The sequence below is a fragment of the Choloepus didactylus genome, chromosome 4 (assembly GCF_015220235.1).
Source record: "Choloepus didactylus isolate mChoDid1 chromosome 4, mChoDid1.pri, whole genome shotgun sequence".
NCBI classification, from domain to species: domain Eukaryota; kingdom Metazoa; phylum Chordata; class Mammalia; order Pilosa; family Megalonychidae; genus Choloepus; species Choloepus didactylus.
The window spans coordinates 47,390,408-47,407,530 of NC_051310.1; the positions used below are offsets into that span (position 1 = coordinate 47,390,408).

Consider the following 17,123-nt stretch of genomic DNA (forward strand, 5'->3'; position numbering starts at 1 on the left):
TTTGGGGGTAATTTGTTACACAGCAATATAAACTAATACAAAAATAGGTCACAGGCCCAGATGATTTTCTATATTATATAAACACTTCCTGAGCACAGAAAAAGATGGACATCTATTCACTTCACTTTTGGAAGTTAGCCAAACCCTGATACCAAAGGTGGACAAGAACAGGATATCTAAAGAAGATGATAAGCGAATCACTTTACAAACACCAAAGAAAAAGTCATAAACATTTAAGAAGTGAAATCTAACAACATGGTAATTGAATACTGAATTATAACCATGTAGAATTACTTCCAAGAAAGCAATACTTTAAAAAATATATATTTAGTACTAATTATGTACTAGGCTCTGTCATAGGTGCTTTACATGTATATAGTGATATATTGGATGAGACTGAAGGGGAGAAGTTACACATCTCCCAGCATTACTCTGATGATAAAACCAGAAAAAGACATTACATGAAAGGAAAACTACAAATATCTCTTATGAATATACATGCTAAAATTCTCAACAAAATATTAGCAAATCAAATCCAACAAAATATTACTGAAACTTTCTCTCTCTCTCTCTTTCTTTGTTTCTCTGTCACTAGGGCTCCCTTTAGTATCCGAAGTAGGGCAGGTCTTTTGCTAGCAGAATCTCTCAGCATTTATTTGTCTGTGAAAAATTTAAGCTCTCCCTCAAATTTGAAGGATAAAGAATTCTTGGTTGGAAATTTTTCTCTCTCAGAATTTTAAATACATCATGCCACTGCCTTCTTGCCTCCATGGTGGCCTCTGAGTAGTCACTACTTAGTCTTATGTTGTTTCCTTTGTATGTGGTAAATTGCTTTTCTCTTGCTGCTTTCAGAACTTGCTCCTTCTCTTCAGTATTTGACAGTCTGATCAGAATGTGTCTTGGAGTGGGTTTATTTGGATTTATTCTATTTGGAGTTCGCTGGGCATTTATGCTTTGTGTATTTATATTGTGTAGAAGGTTGGGGAAATTTTCCCCAACAATTTCTTTGAATACTCTTTCTAGACCTTTACCCTTCTCTTCCCCTTCTGGGACACCAATGAGTCTTATATTTGGATGTTTTATATTACCTATCATAACCCTGAGGTCCATTTCTATTTTTTCAATTTTTTTCCCCATTCTTTCTTTTGTTCTTTCATTTTCCATTTTGTCCTCTTCCAGGTCACTGATTCGTTGTTCAACTTCCTCTAGTCTTGTACTATGAGTATCCACAACCTTTTTAATTTGGTCAACAGTTTCTTTTATTTCCATAAGATCATCTATTTTTTATTTACTCTTGCAATTTCTTCTTTATGCTCTTCTAGAGTCTTCTTCATGTCCTTTATATCCTGTGCCATGCTCTTCTTCATGTCCTTTATATTCTGTGCCATGCTTTCATTGTTTGTCTTTAGTTCTTTGATTACTTGCTCCAACTACTGCATCTCTTCTGATCTTTTGATTTGGGTGTTTGGGTTTAGGTTATCCATATCATTTGGTTTTTTCATATGCTTTAAAATTTTCTGTTGTTTTTGGCCTCTTGGCATTTGCTTTACTTGATAGGGTTCTTTTAGGATATGTAGGCTAATTCCAAGACTAATATCTACTTTGTCAGATCTACAGCTTGGTGGTGTACACTTTCTCTAACTAACCAGCAGGTGGTGTCTGCGAGCCACCTATTCCCCTCAAGCCAGTTCTCACCAACTTTGCCTTTGTGGTGTGTGGCAGTCTGATTCTTGTGGGGTTCCAACTGGTGCACCAAGTTTGGGTGTGTTGTTGGTGCTGTCCACCCTGAATGTGGGGCGCATGTCTGAGCAGACAGGGAGGGAGGGCAGCTTTAATAATCAAACCTCTCAGGTGTTCCTAGAGATTTAAGGCTGTTGCAAGAGCCTAAACCTTCAGTTCAGTCTCGCCACAGACTGTCTCTGGTGCTGACCCACAAGTCATTGGTATTGGCATATGATCCCTGGGATTTCCGAGTGGGTCCTTCTTCCAAGCCATGCTCTCCTAGGGCCTCTGCTGAGGGAAGGCTGCACTACGTTACAAGTGTGCATCGTCCCCCAAGGGAAGTTCTAGGCTGCCGGCCGTGTAAGGGCGCTCCCACTCTGCTGTAAGGATGGCTGTCTGGGGTGTGTTAATTTCCCCCTTTTTGCACAGCTCCACCTTCCTAGCTCCAGGACAATTAGCTGTGGGCGCGCAAAAGGCTATTGTCCACGCCTGATATCGTGGCATGTGTGTGTTGCTGGAAACACTTCCTGTCACACTGGGTTTTTTGGCGCAGCTCTGGGCTGTGGCGCCAGAGCCGGGCAGGAGCGTTCCCAGCCCGCCGGGAAGATGGCTGTAAAGGGGGTGGTTATTTTCCCCTTTTGGCTCACCTCTGCCTTCCTCGCTCTGAGATGATTAGCAGTGGGTGCGCGACGTCCATGCCAGATATTGAGGCATTGGCACTGCCCGCTCCTGCCACGCCTCACTGTGTGGTTCTCACTGCCACATCTGCAGCCGCTTTTGGGTTTTTTTAAAAAAAGAACTAGTCCGACTCCAAATGCCAACCCACAGTTTCCCCATACTGCAGCGTGGCTGCCGGATATTCAGCAAGCTTACTCACTTGTTTCAGATCACAGACTCCCGGTTTCACCAAATGCATACTCCCTGTGGATTTAGCAGACCTTGTCCAGCTGGTGCATCGCTGGAACTGGTGTTCTGGGTCACTTTCTGGCTTTTATTTAGTATTTTTCATGGAGCTGTTTTTTTGCCCTGTCTCGCCTAGCCACCATTTTCTGGAAGTCCGCTGAGAAAGCTAACTTTTAGAATGAGTGAATGGAAAAGAGCCCAAAGACTAGAAGGATAAGCACCAAGAGCATTTAGCCTGAGAGAGCTCAGGGAAAGAACAGGCAAGGAATCAGAAGCTGTGCACATACATTTCAATTGTACCCCTACTAGCTTTCTGACTTTGGGAAAGTTATTTAACCCTAGAGTCTGTTTTCTAATTCATAAATGGAGCTAATAAATTAAATAACACATAAAACTATGTCTGTGAAACCATTCTGGAAACTATGAAGCATTATAAAATGTAAGATATTACCAACATTACCCAGAACTCTTTAATAAGTTTGATTACTACTGTAGAACAAGCACAAACTGGAGATGAACGTACACTCTGCCAAAATAATGGGGAAGTAAGAGCAAAACAAGAGGAACTGCAATAGCAGGCATATTTATACAATCAGAAAGATGAATAATTCAATTAAACAATGGGAAAGGATTTGAATAGACAATTCTCCAAAGAAGATATACAAATGGCCAACAAGCACATGAAACGATACACAACATCATTAGTAATTAGGGAAATGCAAATCAAAATCACAGTAAGAAGCTACTTCATACCCACAAAGATGGCTATAATAAAAAGACGGATAACAGCAAGTGTTGGTGAGGATATGGAAAATTAGAACTCTCCCACACTGACTGGCAGGAGTGTAAAATGGTACGGAAACTTTGGAAAACAATTTGGCAGTTTGTCAAACGGTTAAACATAGTGTTAAGTATGATTCAACAATTCCACTCCTAGGTATATACCCAAGAAAAACCAAAACAAATGTCCACATAAAAACATGTACACAGATGTTCATAGTAACATTAATCATAATAGCCAAAAAGTAGAAACAACCCACATGTCCATCAATTGAGAGTGGACAAATAAAATGTGGCATATCCATCAGGTGGGATATTATTTGGTAATATAAGATATGAAGTACTGATATATGCTACCACATGGATGAACCTTAAAAACATCATGCTAAGTGAAAGAAGCCAGTCACAAGAGACCACACATTATGATTCCATTTATATGAAATGTCCAGAATAGGCAAATCCACAGAGACTGAAAGTAAATCAGGTGTTGTCTAGGGCTGGAGGAAGGGTTGGAGGGAAATGGAGAGTGACTTTTAACAGGTACGGGGTTTCTGCTCTGGTGTTAGAGTGTGGTGATGGTTGCACAACTTCATGAATATACTAAAACCACAGAGTTGAATTTTATGGTATATGAATTATACCTCAGGAAAAAAAAATTCTCAAAGTAGACATGTCATGTGCTTACAATGGTGGCTAAGTGAACATTACTTGTGGTGTGAAGTCAAGTTGTGGGTGAAATCATACAGGCCCTCTTTTCTCTACTTAACCACTATAGGGGTGACTGGTACAACCACAGTGATGGGGAATCTTCCTCAATCCTTGTTCAATCAGGAACAGGTGAAAAACAACTTAGAATCCTAAAATGTTACTCTCATATTGGAAATCATGTGGACCCAAGCTCAGATCCAAATATTTTTGTCTTTATAAGGAATGGACAGCTTAGAGAAAGAACCCAAGTCATTAGTTAAGAAAGAATTAAAGATAGGGAGAAAGGAGGGAGGGAACTCCTCGCAGAAGCTGGGACCTGTCTGGGAGGCAGGGATGATTCTGCCACATAAGTACCAAGTCATCCCAAAGCCTGTGGGCACTCGCCACACAGGACCCTCCCACCAAGGCGTTTATGGTCGCTACATATAACAATGATGCAACTTATGGGGCTCTCACGGGGAACCCCTAACATTATAGCTTCATGGAGAACAAGTGATACATGTGGTTTAAGTGAAAGAATAAGAAAATCATTAAGTAAAATTCACTACACCAGAAACAAGAATGAGGAACATTTTCAAAATGTTAGAAATGAGATCAGCCGGTAGGGAAGCATTAATTGAGCACCATATGGGCATTATTACTAAGGTAGAGATAATTGAGCAGGTATTAGCAACCCCAGTCTATAGACCAAGGAATTAAGACTTAGAGAGGTTAAGTAACTGACCCAAGGACACATAAAGCAAATGGTGCTGCCAGGATCTGTATTTACACAGAGCCCCTGTTGTCAAACACTAAGCTATATTGACTCTGGACAGCTTATGGGTAGATGATCAAAGTCTCATTATTTCTTCATTTTTTAAATAACATTTTAAAATGAGATATAATTCATAAAATCCACCCATTTAAAGTCTACAATTCAGTGATGTTTAGTATATTTGCACCACAATCAAGTTTAGAATATTTTCATCGAAAAGAAATGCCACGCTTATTACCCATCGCTCCCATCCCCCCGACGCTCCACCCTCTCCCAAGCCCTGGGCAACCACTAATCTACTTAGTTTCTGCAGATTTGCCTATTCCAGACATTTCACATAAATGGAATCATAAAATATGTGGTCTTTGTGACTGTCCTCTTTCATTTAGAATAATGTTTTCAAGGTCAATCCATGTTGTTGCATGTATCACAACTTTGTTCCTTTTCATGACTGAATAATATTCCAACGCTACACCACATTTTATTTATCCATTCATTTGGTTTGTTTCTATTTTTTGCCTATTATGAATAAGACTGCCATGAACATTTGAGTACAAATTTTTGGTATACACTTATGTTTTTATTTCTCTTGGGTATAAATCTAGGAGTGGAATTGCTGAGTCATATGGTTTTTTTTCTATGTTTAATCTTTTGAGAAATTGCCAGACTGTTTCCCAAAGCATTCTATTTTACTTCCATTTGCTCCACATCCTTTTCGTGTGATTATAGACTATTGTGTATCTTCTTTAGAGATATAGCTATTAAAATCCTTGCACATTTTTCCACTGGATTACCTGTCCTTTTAATATTGAGTTGTAATAGCTCTCTACACATTCTAGGTACAAGTCCCTTATCAGATATGTGATTTGTGAATATTTTCTCCCATTCTGTGGGTTTCCTTTTCATTTGTTTATGGTATCCTTTGAATCACAAAAGTGTTTAATTTTTATAAAGTCCAATTTATCTATTTTTCTTGGGTTGCTTCTGTTTTTGGTGTCATATCTAAGAAACCAATGCTTAATCCAAGGTCATGTTTTCTTTTTACGAGTTTTAGCCATTACACTTAAGTCTGATCCATTTTGAGTTAATTTTTATATGCAAGGTGAAGAAGGGGTCCAACTTCATTCTTTTGCATGTGGATATCTAGTTTTCCCAGCAGCATTTGTTGAAAAGACTGTTTTTTCCCCCATTGAATTTTCTTGGCATCCTTGTCAAAAATCAATTGACCATAAAGTGAAGGTTCTTTCTGGACTTTCAATTCTATTTCACTGATCTATCCTCATACCAGTACCACCTGCATGTTTGTTTGTTTGTTTTTTAACATGCAGCACCTTATTTAATCTTTATGCCCTCTTTATATTTTTATCATATTATAATTCATTGTATTGTGGTTGTTCATGTTGTGTTTCTTCTACTAGAGTGCGAGCATTCCAAGGATAGAGTCCATTTATATTCTTGTTTATCTTTGTACCTCCAGTATAAGCACTGTGCCTCATACAGATACATTTAACAAATGATTGAATGAGCTCATTCCTATTTTCCTGCCTGAATTCTGTGGGAGAAATGAAGCTGAGGGTTGCCTATAGGTTTCATTCATAGGTATTCCCAATTCCCTTTGGAACAAATGGTTCAAAGCAGATTTTAGTAGATGACAAATAACCTACAATGAAGACTGTAGGGAACAAGGGCACACCTATAATTGGTTATCATTTGGGTTTATCTCCCTTTATTGTGGGGAAATATCAAGGTTGCAAGGTCTAGAGATGTCTGTTCTTTCTAACATTAGGTGCTCTCTTCCTGGAAGGAGTAAATGCAGGCTTTGACTTGACTTTCATAAAATTACCAGACATCTTCCACACTCTTTTCCTCTCTACTTTCTCCTCACAACAGTGCTGTGTTTCTCTCTACCTACTGGATTCTGCCTATGCTGACCATGTTCCTAGCTTATACAGGCTAAGCATACAGGCTCAACCCCTCCCCAAAGCATCCCCTAATACGTGGGGAACCTGAGCTGCTTCTTTGTAACTGCTCCTGTATATCTGGCCAGGAAACAATGCCCGATGCTCTGTTTGGGGTGGGGGATAGAGACATTAGTTGTCTGTGGGACTACTTTAGACAAAACAAAGATAACCGAGTAGCTTTCCAGCCTGCCGATGATGTTGGAATTGGTGGCTTTCCCTCCAATTATCCAGTGTGAACAAACAAACAAAAAACTCCACAAAACCTAGGACTTGAAATGCCTCTCTCCATTTTACTTCACTATTTTTCTTGGCAACTTTTCAGTTTCGGCTATAGAGTGAGTCCCCAGGAGTGAACAATAACAACAGCAGCAAATAAAAGAAAAACATACGAAGAGAAATAGTACACTTCAAATTAAATCTACTACCTGACTGATGACACTGCTCCTCTTTTGAAATAAGCCATCAATTTTGGATGCTGTATCTTCTAATAATGGCATTGTGCCACTCTCCAAAGTCAGGTAACTTCGTCTTAGCTCGTCCAATGCGTTGGATTTAATTGCAAGTTGATTTTCTATATCCTGGAAGAGGAGAAAAAAGGTTTTTGTATGCAAAATATTACAAAATAATTAATTAATAAGGTAAAAGAGACAGGAGTTCTCCCTTTTCCAGTAAAAAATGTTACTAGGGTATATAATTAAATAGCATTACATCAAAAACATTTTCATCCTAACATACTCCTCATTATATTTTAAATTACATGGCTCTACATTTTATGAGAGTCTAGGCAATAAGTCTTTCTTTCCCCCCCCCCCCATTTTCTAACCTTTTAATTTCTAGGAATGCCCTGGAACTTTTGAAAAATTACTATCTCTACTATGGGACTGGATAGTTGGACACCAATGTTCACAAGTTAGACCTGAAACCTGACTCAAGCAACTTGTTCAAAAACTAATTTAACAGGAGGAATTTCACACATGCAGATAAACACCTTTGAAAATTCTTAGGCAAGAACTGCTAGATTTAGCAACACTGGTTTAGCAATTTGGGAGGGAATCTTTTTGGGCCTAGATGCTCAATTTTAGAGATTGTTTTGCTGCTTTGATATGCTGTAATGATTTCTGAAAAAACAAACTGTATTTTTTAAAGGAGTTATTGAACTTGCTTTATAATTAAAAACCCTGAGACTAATGAATTTAGTAGTGAGAATCTCATTATGCTCATTTTTGTGGATGTTTGGCACCCCTGAAAGAAATTAGACATGTAAGTCTTGTCATATAAAATAGAATTAATTAAGCAATAAGTCTTACCATTATGGTAGAGAGAGAACCCAGAAGACCTGCCCTGTACTGGCTGTCTGTCTATCTGTCTGACCAACCATAAGTCATCTGATTCCTGAGTCACTGTTTTCTCCTCTGGAAAACAGTGATGCTTCTCCAGGCTGTGCAGAGCTTAGCACTCAAAGGAAACCATGAACAGGAAGGTGCTTTTTAAATCATGAAGTATCATATAAATCACAGTATCATATAATCATAAAGTATCATATAAAACATGAAGCATCATATAAATGACAGATAACATAATTATTGATAGTCATTCAGCAATTGTAGAAATTGCTTTAGTATCTTTTTGTCTCCCTGAGGCTATTAATTCACTCAAAAGGCACCTCAGCCTGGTTTACTGTCTCCAGGTATCTTTTGCAGAAACCTGCAGGAGAAAAGGGAGCCAGCTGTCGCAAAACCGAGACGAACAAGACCAGTGACAATGTCACCACTGTTTACGAGGAAGGAAGGTCAGGGCTGCTTAGCTGTCCCCGTCAGAATTAGGATCAGCATCCATTTTGGAAAAAAGCTAACAGTGTATTATTGTGATAGAAATATAAGTTCATTACAGAACATCTGAAAACACATAAGCTTTTTGGCATTCAGTAGGGATCGATTTTGAATTCCTTTTGAATTTCCAAATTTCCAAGTTTGGGAAAGTCTTGCGCAGGCTTCCTTCAGCATTACATTTCCATCCAGAAAGACCTGTGTTTTGAATGCAAAGCCTCACATTAATAGCCCTTAAGTTGTATTTCTCTCTTGCAGGTTGTTTTTCACAAGAAATTCAGCCTTTTTTTTTTTAACTTAATCATCCTCAAGGATCATTGTGTGCTGCATGAGGAAAGAGGAACATGAGAGCCTCATGGGCCACAGCTGCTGGGCAGGGGCTGGGTTTACATCCTGGTGAGGGGCTGGCTCTCTCAAATAGGTGGTATCTATCTCAGTGTGGTACTGCCATTCACCCCAGCAAAAAATTACCCAATTCCCACATGCCAGGAGACTTCAGGTCACTTGGCAAGCTGAAATCAGACATTTAGAATCAATAAATGTCAGGGGTCTACCGGACTGAAAGATAGAAAGAAGGGAAAAAATTAATTCCAGAAGAAACTGATAACTCTGGTTGGCAGTGGAACTGGGTGGCCAGATGGGGCGAGAGGAACTTTCTACCATACAACTCTCTACAGCTTTTGAATTTTGAGTCATGTGAGAATATGACATATTAATTAATAGGAAAACCCTCCCCACAATAACAATCCATCCAAAAGCGCACTACTGAGAGCTAATGTCAACATTCGGGTGCAGTTCTGAGGTATCGTTTTTACAGAATAGCTGACAAAAGCATCCAGCAAACAAAACAGTTTTTCTGAAACGGCCTTTGCCAGTGGGACTCATTTGGCTGCTACCTTCACGTTAATCTTCTCCACCCTTCTTCCCTCACTCATCCACCCACACTGATGACCTTGTTGGTATACTACCTTTCTCATCACTTTACCGCTAATTTTTTTTCCTTTGCAAAGTTATAGCTTAAAGCATTTACAAATATTGATTTATTCTCCATCTTTGAATTTATAAAATATTCTTCTCTAAAGGCTTGGCCAATTAGTGATTTTAAAAAACACTCATTTACCAACAAATTGTATATTTTCTTCACAATGTAGAGAAAACTGCTGAGAGAGAACTACTTAGCAGAGAGTTAGAGGGAAGTAAACACACACACACAATGAAGCAGTTAGCATCAACAGTGGCCATGGCAGTAACAGCTCATGAACACACACACACAAGGAAGCTGTTCTTAAATGTTTTTTTCCTCCTCGGAATAATACGGATTTAGCCCAGTAATCCTGTAATCTGATCTACTGAGGCCTAACAACACCTTTCAGCTTTCCCAACTCCTACCTAATGAGATGTAAAATAGTTCATCTTACTTTAAATACCAAGTTGCTACACATAAAACAGGGTGGAATAAAGAAATATTTTGCTAATTAGGGAGATGCACTAGAATTTGCAAGGCCTGCCTTGCTCCCACCTCTTCTGTGAGAACAGGTGTTAAATATTTTTAAAACACCCAATTTCCCCTAGAATTTATCATGCATATTTGGAACCCTTCTATAGGATGCTGTGGTTGCTTATAGTATAGGAAGATTAAACTTGAGGGAATTAATAACTTCATCTCAAATCTTCCCCCCCAGCCAAACATGCAATTTTTCAATTTGCATATTTTTCAATATGCAAATATGCAAAGCACAACATGCCAAACTTGGCCCTCTTTCTAGTCATCTAGAACTTTCAGAAGCCCTTCAGGATGTTTTGACTCCTAACAGCCTTAATGTTTCATAAACTCCAATCCCTAAGTTTTCTAGAGTAAAGCCACTTTAGCACGCTTACCTGAACTGAAAGATTCTAACCCTAAGGCACTAAACTATTCATTTATTATTTTATTTCCTATAATCAATGAGTAGTGAAGAAAAAGCTAAACCAGTCTTTTCAGAAAAGCATTCTAATTTTAGGACTACTAAGAGATGCATCCAAGCATTCAATTGCCTACAAGTTTTAACAGCCTACGGCAGGCATAACAGGTGTGCTGACAAGCCAATCTGCCCCCAGAAGCTGTCTGTCCAGTGGAAGACAGACAAGTAGACAGAGTATTACAATACTGACTTCTACGCATGATACACAGGGTGTTAGGGCACCCCATTTTATTAGTTTCTTTCCATCTCTGCCTTGTTTAAGGCTTTTTACAAAGATTCATCCAAGAAAGCAAGATAAAAATTAAAATAGGAACAACCGAGGTAATGGCAAGTATGAGAGCACATAAGAAGGTACACAGTCAGAACTGGGTATGAGGTGAGGAGTTGTCAGAGGAGATTTCAGAGGACACGGTCAGTGAGCTCTGCTGTGTTCTGACAAAGAGGAAGAGCTCTGTGTGGATGGTGGGGCGGGGGAGGGAAAGGGCTGCCCGATTTCTGCAGAGTGAGCACGCACGACAGCATGGAGGCAACAACTACTGGTGATTCAATGGGGTTTCCAGATGGGCACTGACAAGAGATGAGGCTGACCAGATTGTTATGTCTACAAATTACTCTCAAATCCTTTGTTAAAGATAGTGGGCGATTGCGTATGGGTTAGTTAATTTAAACTATGATGAGGTGCAGCATTCTAATCAGAAATGCACACCTCTGGGTAGCCAACTAACATCTGAGTTAAGAAGCCCACTCTCCAGAGCCTGCACCTTCTGATATCCTTTTAACAATCCACAGATTTTGCTAATGAAAGTAGTGAATGTTAGAATTTTATTTTTTAGAGATGAAACAATGGCTAATAAGATAGTATGATAGATCTTAGAAATGGGTTCTCACTAGTAAAAATCACTCGTACCCCAGATATGTGGAATGGCTAAAATATTGTAGAAACAGTTGTCTTCACCCTAGGCAATATCCCTAGGATAAATCCCTACATGACTTTGTCTCCAGCCTAAACTCTAAGGATTCTGGTTGCCTAATGTTGGTCATAAGGATTAAGGAACCTACCTCTGGAATACTGACGTGTCTGCCTCGAGTGAACCTTTCATGCAACACAGTGGTTGGAGCGCCAAAGAGGACCGAGAGTTGGGACTTCATTGAACTTACAGTTAGGAAACTGTTTTGGTACTTGCTCGCTAATAAATATTTCTATATATGGTGGGATTTTGTCTAGAATTTGCTTAATTACAACTTGGGAGTGAGGTTGTGGGGGGTGGGGTAGCTAAACTTACTCATGTCAAACTTATTCAGTGGCTACCAATGTTGATCAAAAAAACTAAGAATTGTAAAAGACTATCTAGGTTTGGGTCTTTTTGTAACTCCTTGTTGGTTAGGGAAGACCATAACCCAGTATGCTATTCTAGAACATCTGAACTCGACTCTATGGGCAATATGGAACCACAGAAGGATTTTAAAGTGTGAGGTTACTGTAACTTTTGGCATTTTAGCAATATCCCACTGTGGCAGTGTGGAGAATGAATTGGAGGGAAACAAGATTGGAAGCAGGGAGGCAGGTTGTAAGGCTGCTGCAATAAGGCCTGAAATGAGAGTGGCCTGAATTAAGCCAGTTTTTGACTGAGATGGAGAAAAGGTGGTGAACCGACAAGACAGTACAGAGCAAAAGGAGAGGTTCTAATGAATAACTGGAGATAGAGACCAGGACGAAGATGGCCCCTGGGTTTCTGGTAAGGATGGCCGGTTGAGGGGTGGTGCAGCACGAGCTGTGGAATGTAGATTTCCAGTCAGGAGGTATAAGGTATAAGAATTCCAAAGTGGAGATGGCTAGTGGGTAGTTGGATAACAGGATATGACCATTTGAAAAGATCTGTTATGGCTTGTGCTGCTCACATTTCATGTCCAGTATTATTCTATAACCTTCTTCAAAGAGGAAACTGGTGTTTGACTAGATTTTCTATCCCTGACAGTGACTAGTACGAGGCCTTCACATAAAGTAGATGCAAAAGCAGCATAAAGGCATGCCATCTGCAGCTATTGGGAGAGCTGAAGGGTTCTGAATAGAGTAACACAATCACGGCAGAGGATTTCTTTAAATTCATAAATGACACCCAAACAGAAAGTAGGCACAGCCAACACCCTCAAGACCACAGTGATTTAGCCAAAGGTTCCAAGGGAAAAGCAGTCCTTTTAAAACATTATATGCATGAGGTAGAAGAAAATTATTTTCCTCTGAAGAAACACAAGATGGAATGTGAAAACAAGAACTACAGTTATTTTGTAAATATAGGGTAAAGTAATAAAAGAAACCCACAATAAGTGGAAAGCATCTAAATCAAAATTCCCCTTAAACACTTTTTTTTTCTCAGGAGTAACACTTAAGCATCTTAAGAACAACAATAACAAGAAAAAAAACGCTACCTTCTGTTTATCATAAAAAAAGATGTTTTGCAATTTGGTAAAACCTGATAATTATCCAATTTACATAAGAAAGTAATTCCATGGGACTTTATAGGAAAGTCCCCAGGAACTACAGAAGCTTGCCCTCCTCTTTCCAGCAGGAGCAGGTGGCTATTTAGTCCCTTAACACATGTCACAACCAAGTCTTGTTGAGTGAGATGTTCCTTCTCACCTCACAGTCCAGGAACGTCTTTTGGACCGAGATCACACTTTCAGGTTTTTGTAAAGCTTTCACTCTCTCTTCTTGCCCCTCCATCCAGTTGTTTAAAATCTGTATTTTGTTTTCATTCTCAGTGATACTTTCCAAAAGTTGTTCTAAATGTTGCACCTACAAGGTATTAAAAAAAAAATTATACCTCCTTATTTTAATCTACATGCTTTAGCGATGTAAATGTAAAGGATATATTATTTTTACAAGGGCAACTTTGTTTCTTTTCAAATTCCTAATATTTCTCACAAAAAGATTTCCCAATAACCTTTGGAATAAAGATTCGTAAATTAGGAAATAGAATAAAAATCTCCTTTAAAAATCTAACATTTAAAATGAAATCTAACTGGCTCAGAAAGCTGACTGTTTTGGCATTCCGTAAAATCTGTACAAAATAAAACTGTGTTGCTAATGTTCAATATTTTTTCATTGCATCATCTACTAATACATGTAAAGCTTTCAAAAATCTTCCTCTCCAAGACTCTCGGTAGAATCACTTACAAATTTATCAAACTATCTCAAATAATTCCATCAATTTAATAAAATAATCATTGTTTTTAATGTCTGTGATTCCTGTCATTTCTTACTTGGTTACAATCATAGAATATATAAAATTTTATCCTTTCTTTGATTATGTCATAAGCAGTGTCGTGACATATGCTTTATATTAATTTTAAAAGGCTGACAAATATTTTATCAAATGGACACAGTATTTTTATTTCCCTATAGTTGGAAATTAAAAATTTTACAGTTTTCACCAGTATAAATAATGGTGAATACTCTGTGTGTATACCTTTTCCTTTTTGAAGGACTACTTAAGGTAAATGTCTAAGAGGTGAAATGCTGGGTTAAGATACAGGATGATTATTATGGTTCTTGAAATTTTCTAAATGCTTTTAAATGGTATTTAAACTGCTATTAGCAATGTATGAGCATGATAGCTTTGGGCTTTATTTAATTTTTCTAATTTAATAAGTGTATATATTACATAATGTTTATTTTTGAACATCTGATAATTAAATTGGAAATCTTTCCATGTTTACTAATTATAATTTTCTCTTTTGTGATTTGTCTGTTATGTGCTTTCTCCATTCATGTACATATATTTTAGTTCTATAAATCCATTTGTATCCATTTGTTATATAATAAAGAGATGAACCAATTGCCACTTGTAAATATTTTTTTAAGAACGTGTTTTTTAAATCTTTTCAGAGTCACAGAATAAAAATCTAACAAAAAGCCATAGGCATTTTTTCTTCCTTTTCATAATCATTTCAAAGCTGAAATAGCTTTGCCCCTTTTGAACATCTTTCACAGAAAATGTCAAAGCTCTGACCATTTAGTAGCCTGACATAATGCTTGACATCTCCTTAAATGAAATTTCTCCTCTTCACTTGTCTATCTCCATTTCTCACTGAGAGATTTCAAAAGAAATATAAGAACAATTTTCAAACTCTATGTATGCAGCAATGGAGAATGCTGAAATACCAGGTTTATAAAAGGGCTATAATGGAGATAATTAGTAGGTGTAACTGGAAATTAACCATCTGAATGTCGTTTCAGTTTTTGCCAAAGGCCAAACGACGCACCGACTATGACACACTAGCACACCTTTCTATTCAGTGTTCCATGTAACCAGTGCCACTGACGGTTCATCTCTCCCAGGTGCTCTGCAAATTCCGTTCTCTCATAGCGCTTGCTTTCTACATCACAAGTGCTTAACTGAAGTAGCGACTGGTTGACAAAGTCAACTATCCATTGCTTATAGTCCATTTCCATTCTAAACTCCTGAAACAAACAAAAACAAACAAAAACCAAAGCCTGAATTGAAGTGGGTTAGATGAATTGAATTTTCTCTTCAAAACACTCCAGGGGGCGCCAAGCTTCCACCCATCCCTTAAGCAAGGGACACTCTTACTGGTAAGTAATCTTGTAGCCTGGAAATTCCAGGTTAGTCTCCACTATATTAAGTGCTACCATGAGGTCCAGGATCTGAATTGGATGAGAGCCACATGGAATTCCCTTGTTCAGACTCACCACACACACACTCTAAGTAATCAGGTCTAGATGAGGGGCCTGTCAGGAGTTATATTCCACCCCACCCGCTAACCCTGCCTCAAAATTCACTATATTTGAGTGGAGATCCTTTTTTGGGAATTACGTATTCCTAGGAACAGACAGACTCAACCCTTTCAAATAGAATGAAAAATCAGAGGGAGCACCATGTATGGCACTCTATCATCTGAACCCAAACTGGGACTAACAGTCTGACAAAAGGTTCCTGAGATAGGCTGGGATTCTGGTCATCCTGATGGTGCGTGGAAACAACAGGATAGGATACCTGAAATGAAGGTTTTCTCATAAAACCCAGGACCTTTAAGGAGCTCTGCCAGTTTAGGCAGTGTCTCTGTTCCTCTGGGGACAATCTAGGCCTCCCAGACTTCCTGGGGCAGTTTGGATGTCCCTAAGTTCTATAGCAACTCTAAACCCACCCAGGACCAAAGCATGTTTCTCTGCCAAGCCTGCTACTTGTCAGGCTGTATCCTGGCAAGTCGTAGCACCTCCTTTGGAGACATTCAGGGGATAAACCATGTGGCAGGTTACTGGAACCTGCAAGAATATATACTGAGAGACTCTTTAAACACTCTACTGCTCACTGAAGTCAGGAGGTAATAAAATCCTTTGCTAAATCATGCTATGTGATGAAGCCACTTCTTCCTCTCCCACCAGAGGCTAGGGCCACCAGCCTGCCTATGAGGCAATGACCAGGGTCTTCATTCATCTCTGTATCCCCAATGCCTAGTGCACTGCTTGGCACACAGTGAATGTTTGCATGTGGTTTCAATCTACTTGAAATGAAGTACCACAGAGAAGGCCACATTCATAACTATTTGTAGAAGGATATCAGTTTTTTTCCTTACTCATTCTCTTACTTAAAGAACATTTATTTCACACCTATTGGATGTCAGTAATTGTGCTAGGTGTGAGGTCAGGGAGGTGAAAGATAGTCGCCACTCTCAAGAAGCTCAGTCTAGATGGGGAGATAGCAAGTGGATAACTAATTATAACACTGTGTGATAGGAACTGTTGATATCACAATGGAGACACCTAATCCAGGAGAGTCACCTCATCTGGACAGAAGAGTCAGGTGGATTTCCAAATTAAGGAGATACTTGAGCTGACTCTTACAGGATGACTAAGAGGATTTATACAGCTGAAAATGGGGCCCTGGCATTCCAAGCCAAGGTACAAGAGCAACAACAAAAGCACAGAGTAGGAGTCCTGGAAGCAGTTGAGGGATTGCATATCTTTTGGTTTAGGCAGAGTCCGTAGTTCACGTGGGGAATGAAAAGATGAAGCTGGAAAGGAAAAAGAGGGCCAGAGCAGGTTTAAAGCTGGGATCTTGTCCTGTGGTGATGGGAGCTACGGAAGACATTTAAGTAGAGAAAAGAGAAAGTGTATTAAGTTATTTAGAATCAACCACCACCCCTTTCTTTAGCCCTGGAATTTGTTTTGCTAAATTATAACCTACACGTCTCTTTGTTCGGCATTTCTCCTCAGATTGATTTGCCTTCTTATTTAATGAAAAGACTTCTGGCTCCTTTTGTATAATTACCTTGTACTTCTGAAGAAGATTTTTAACTTGAGATGCAGAACTTGGTGAACGCACAGCGTCTTCATCTGCAGTTTGATGTTCCACATTGTTCATCCAGCTAATCATTTCTGTGATTGCTTTACGAGAGGGCAATTTCTCCATCTGAAGCTGCAAGGACAAAATGATTTCCATTTAATTACCTGCAGTTAACAAAATGAATCAGCGCATCACTAAAGATG

At 38.9% G+C, this 17,123-nt stretch overlaps 1 protein-coding gene across 6 annotated transcripts in view; it reads right to left on the minus strand.

The window, feature by feature from the left end:
• Positions 1 to 17,123, minus strand: part of SYNE2 (spectrin repeat containing nuclear envelope protein 2) — a 346,465-nt gene that overhangs the window by 70,189 nt on the left and 259,153 nt on the right. For all 6 annotated transcript variants that reach the window (XM_037832561.1, XM_037832566.1, XM_037832565.1 and 3 more), the window contains 4 exons: positions 16,906 to 17,052; positions 14,901 to 15,077; positions 13,254 to 13,409; positions 7,254 to 7,406 (listed from right to left, as the gene is read on the minus strand). In XM_037832561.1, the coding sequence (XP_037688489.1) occupies positions 7,254 to 7,406; positions 13,254 to 13,409; positions 14,901 to 15,077; positions 16,906 to 17,052 (633 nt within the window). The remainder of the gene's footprint in view (positions 1 to 7,253; positions 7,407 to 13,253; positions 13,410 to 14,900; positions 15,078 to 16,905; positions 17,053 to 17,123) is intronic.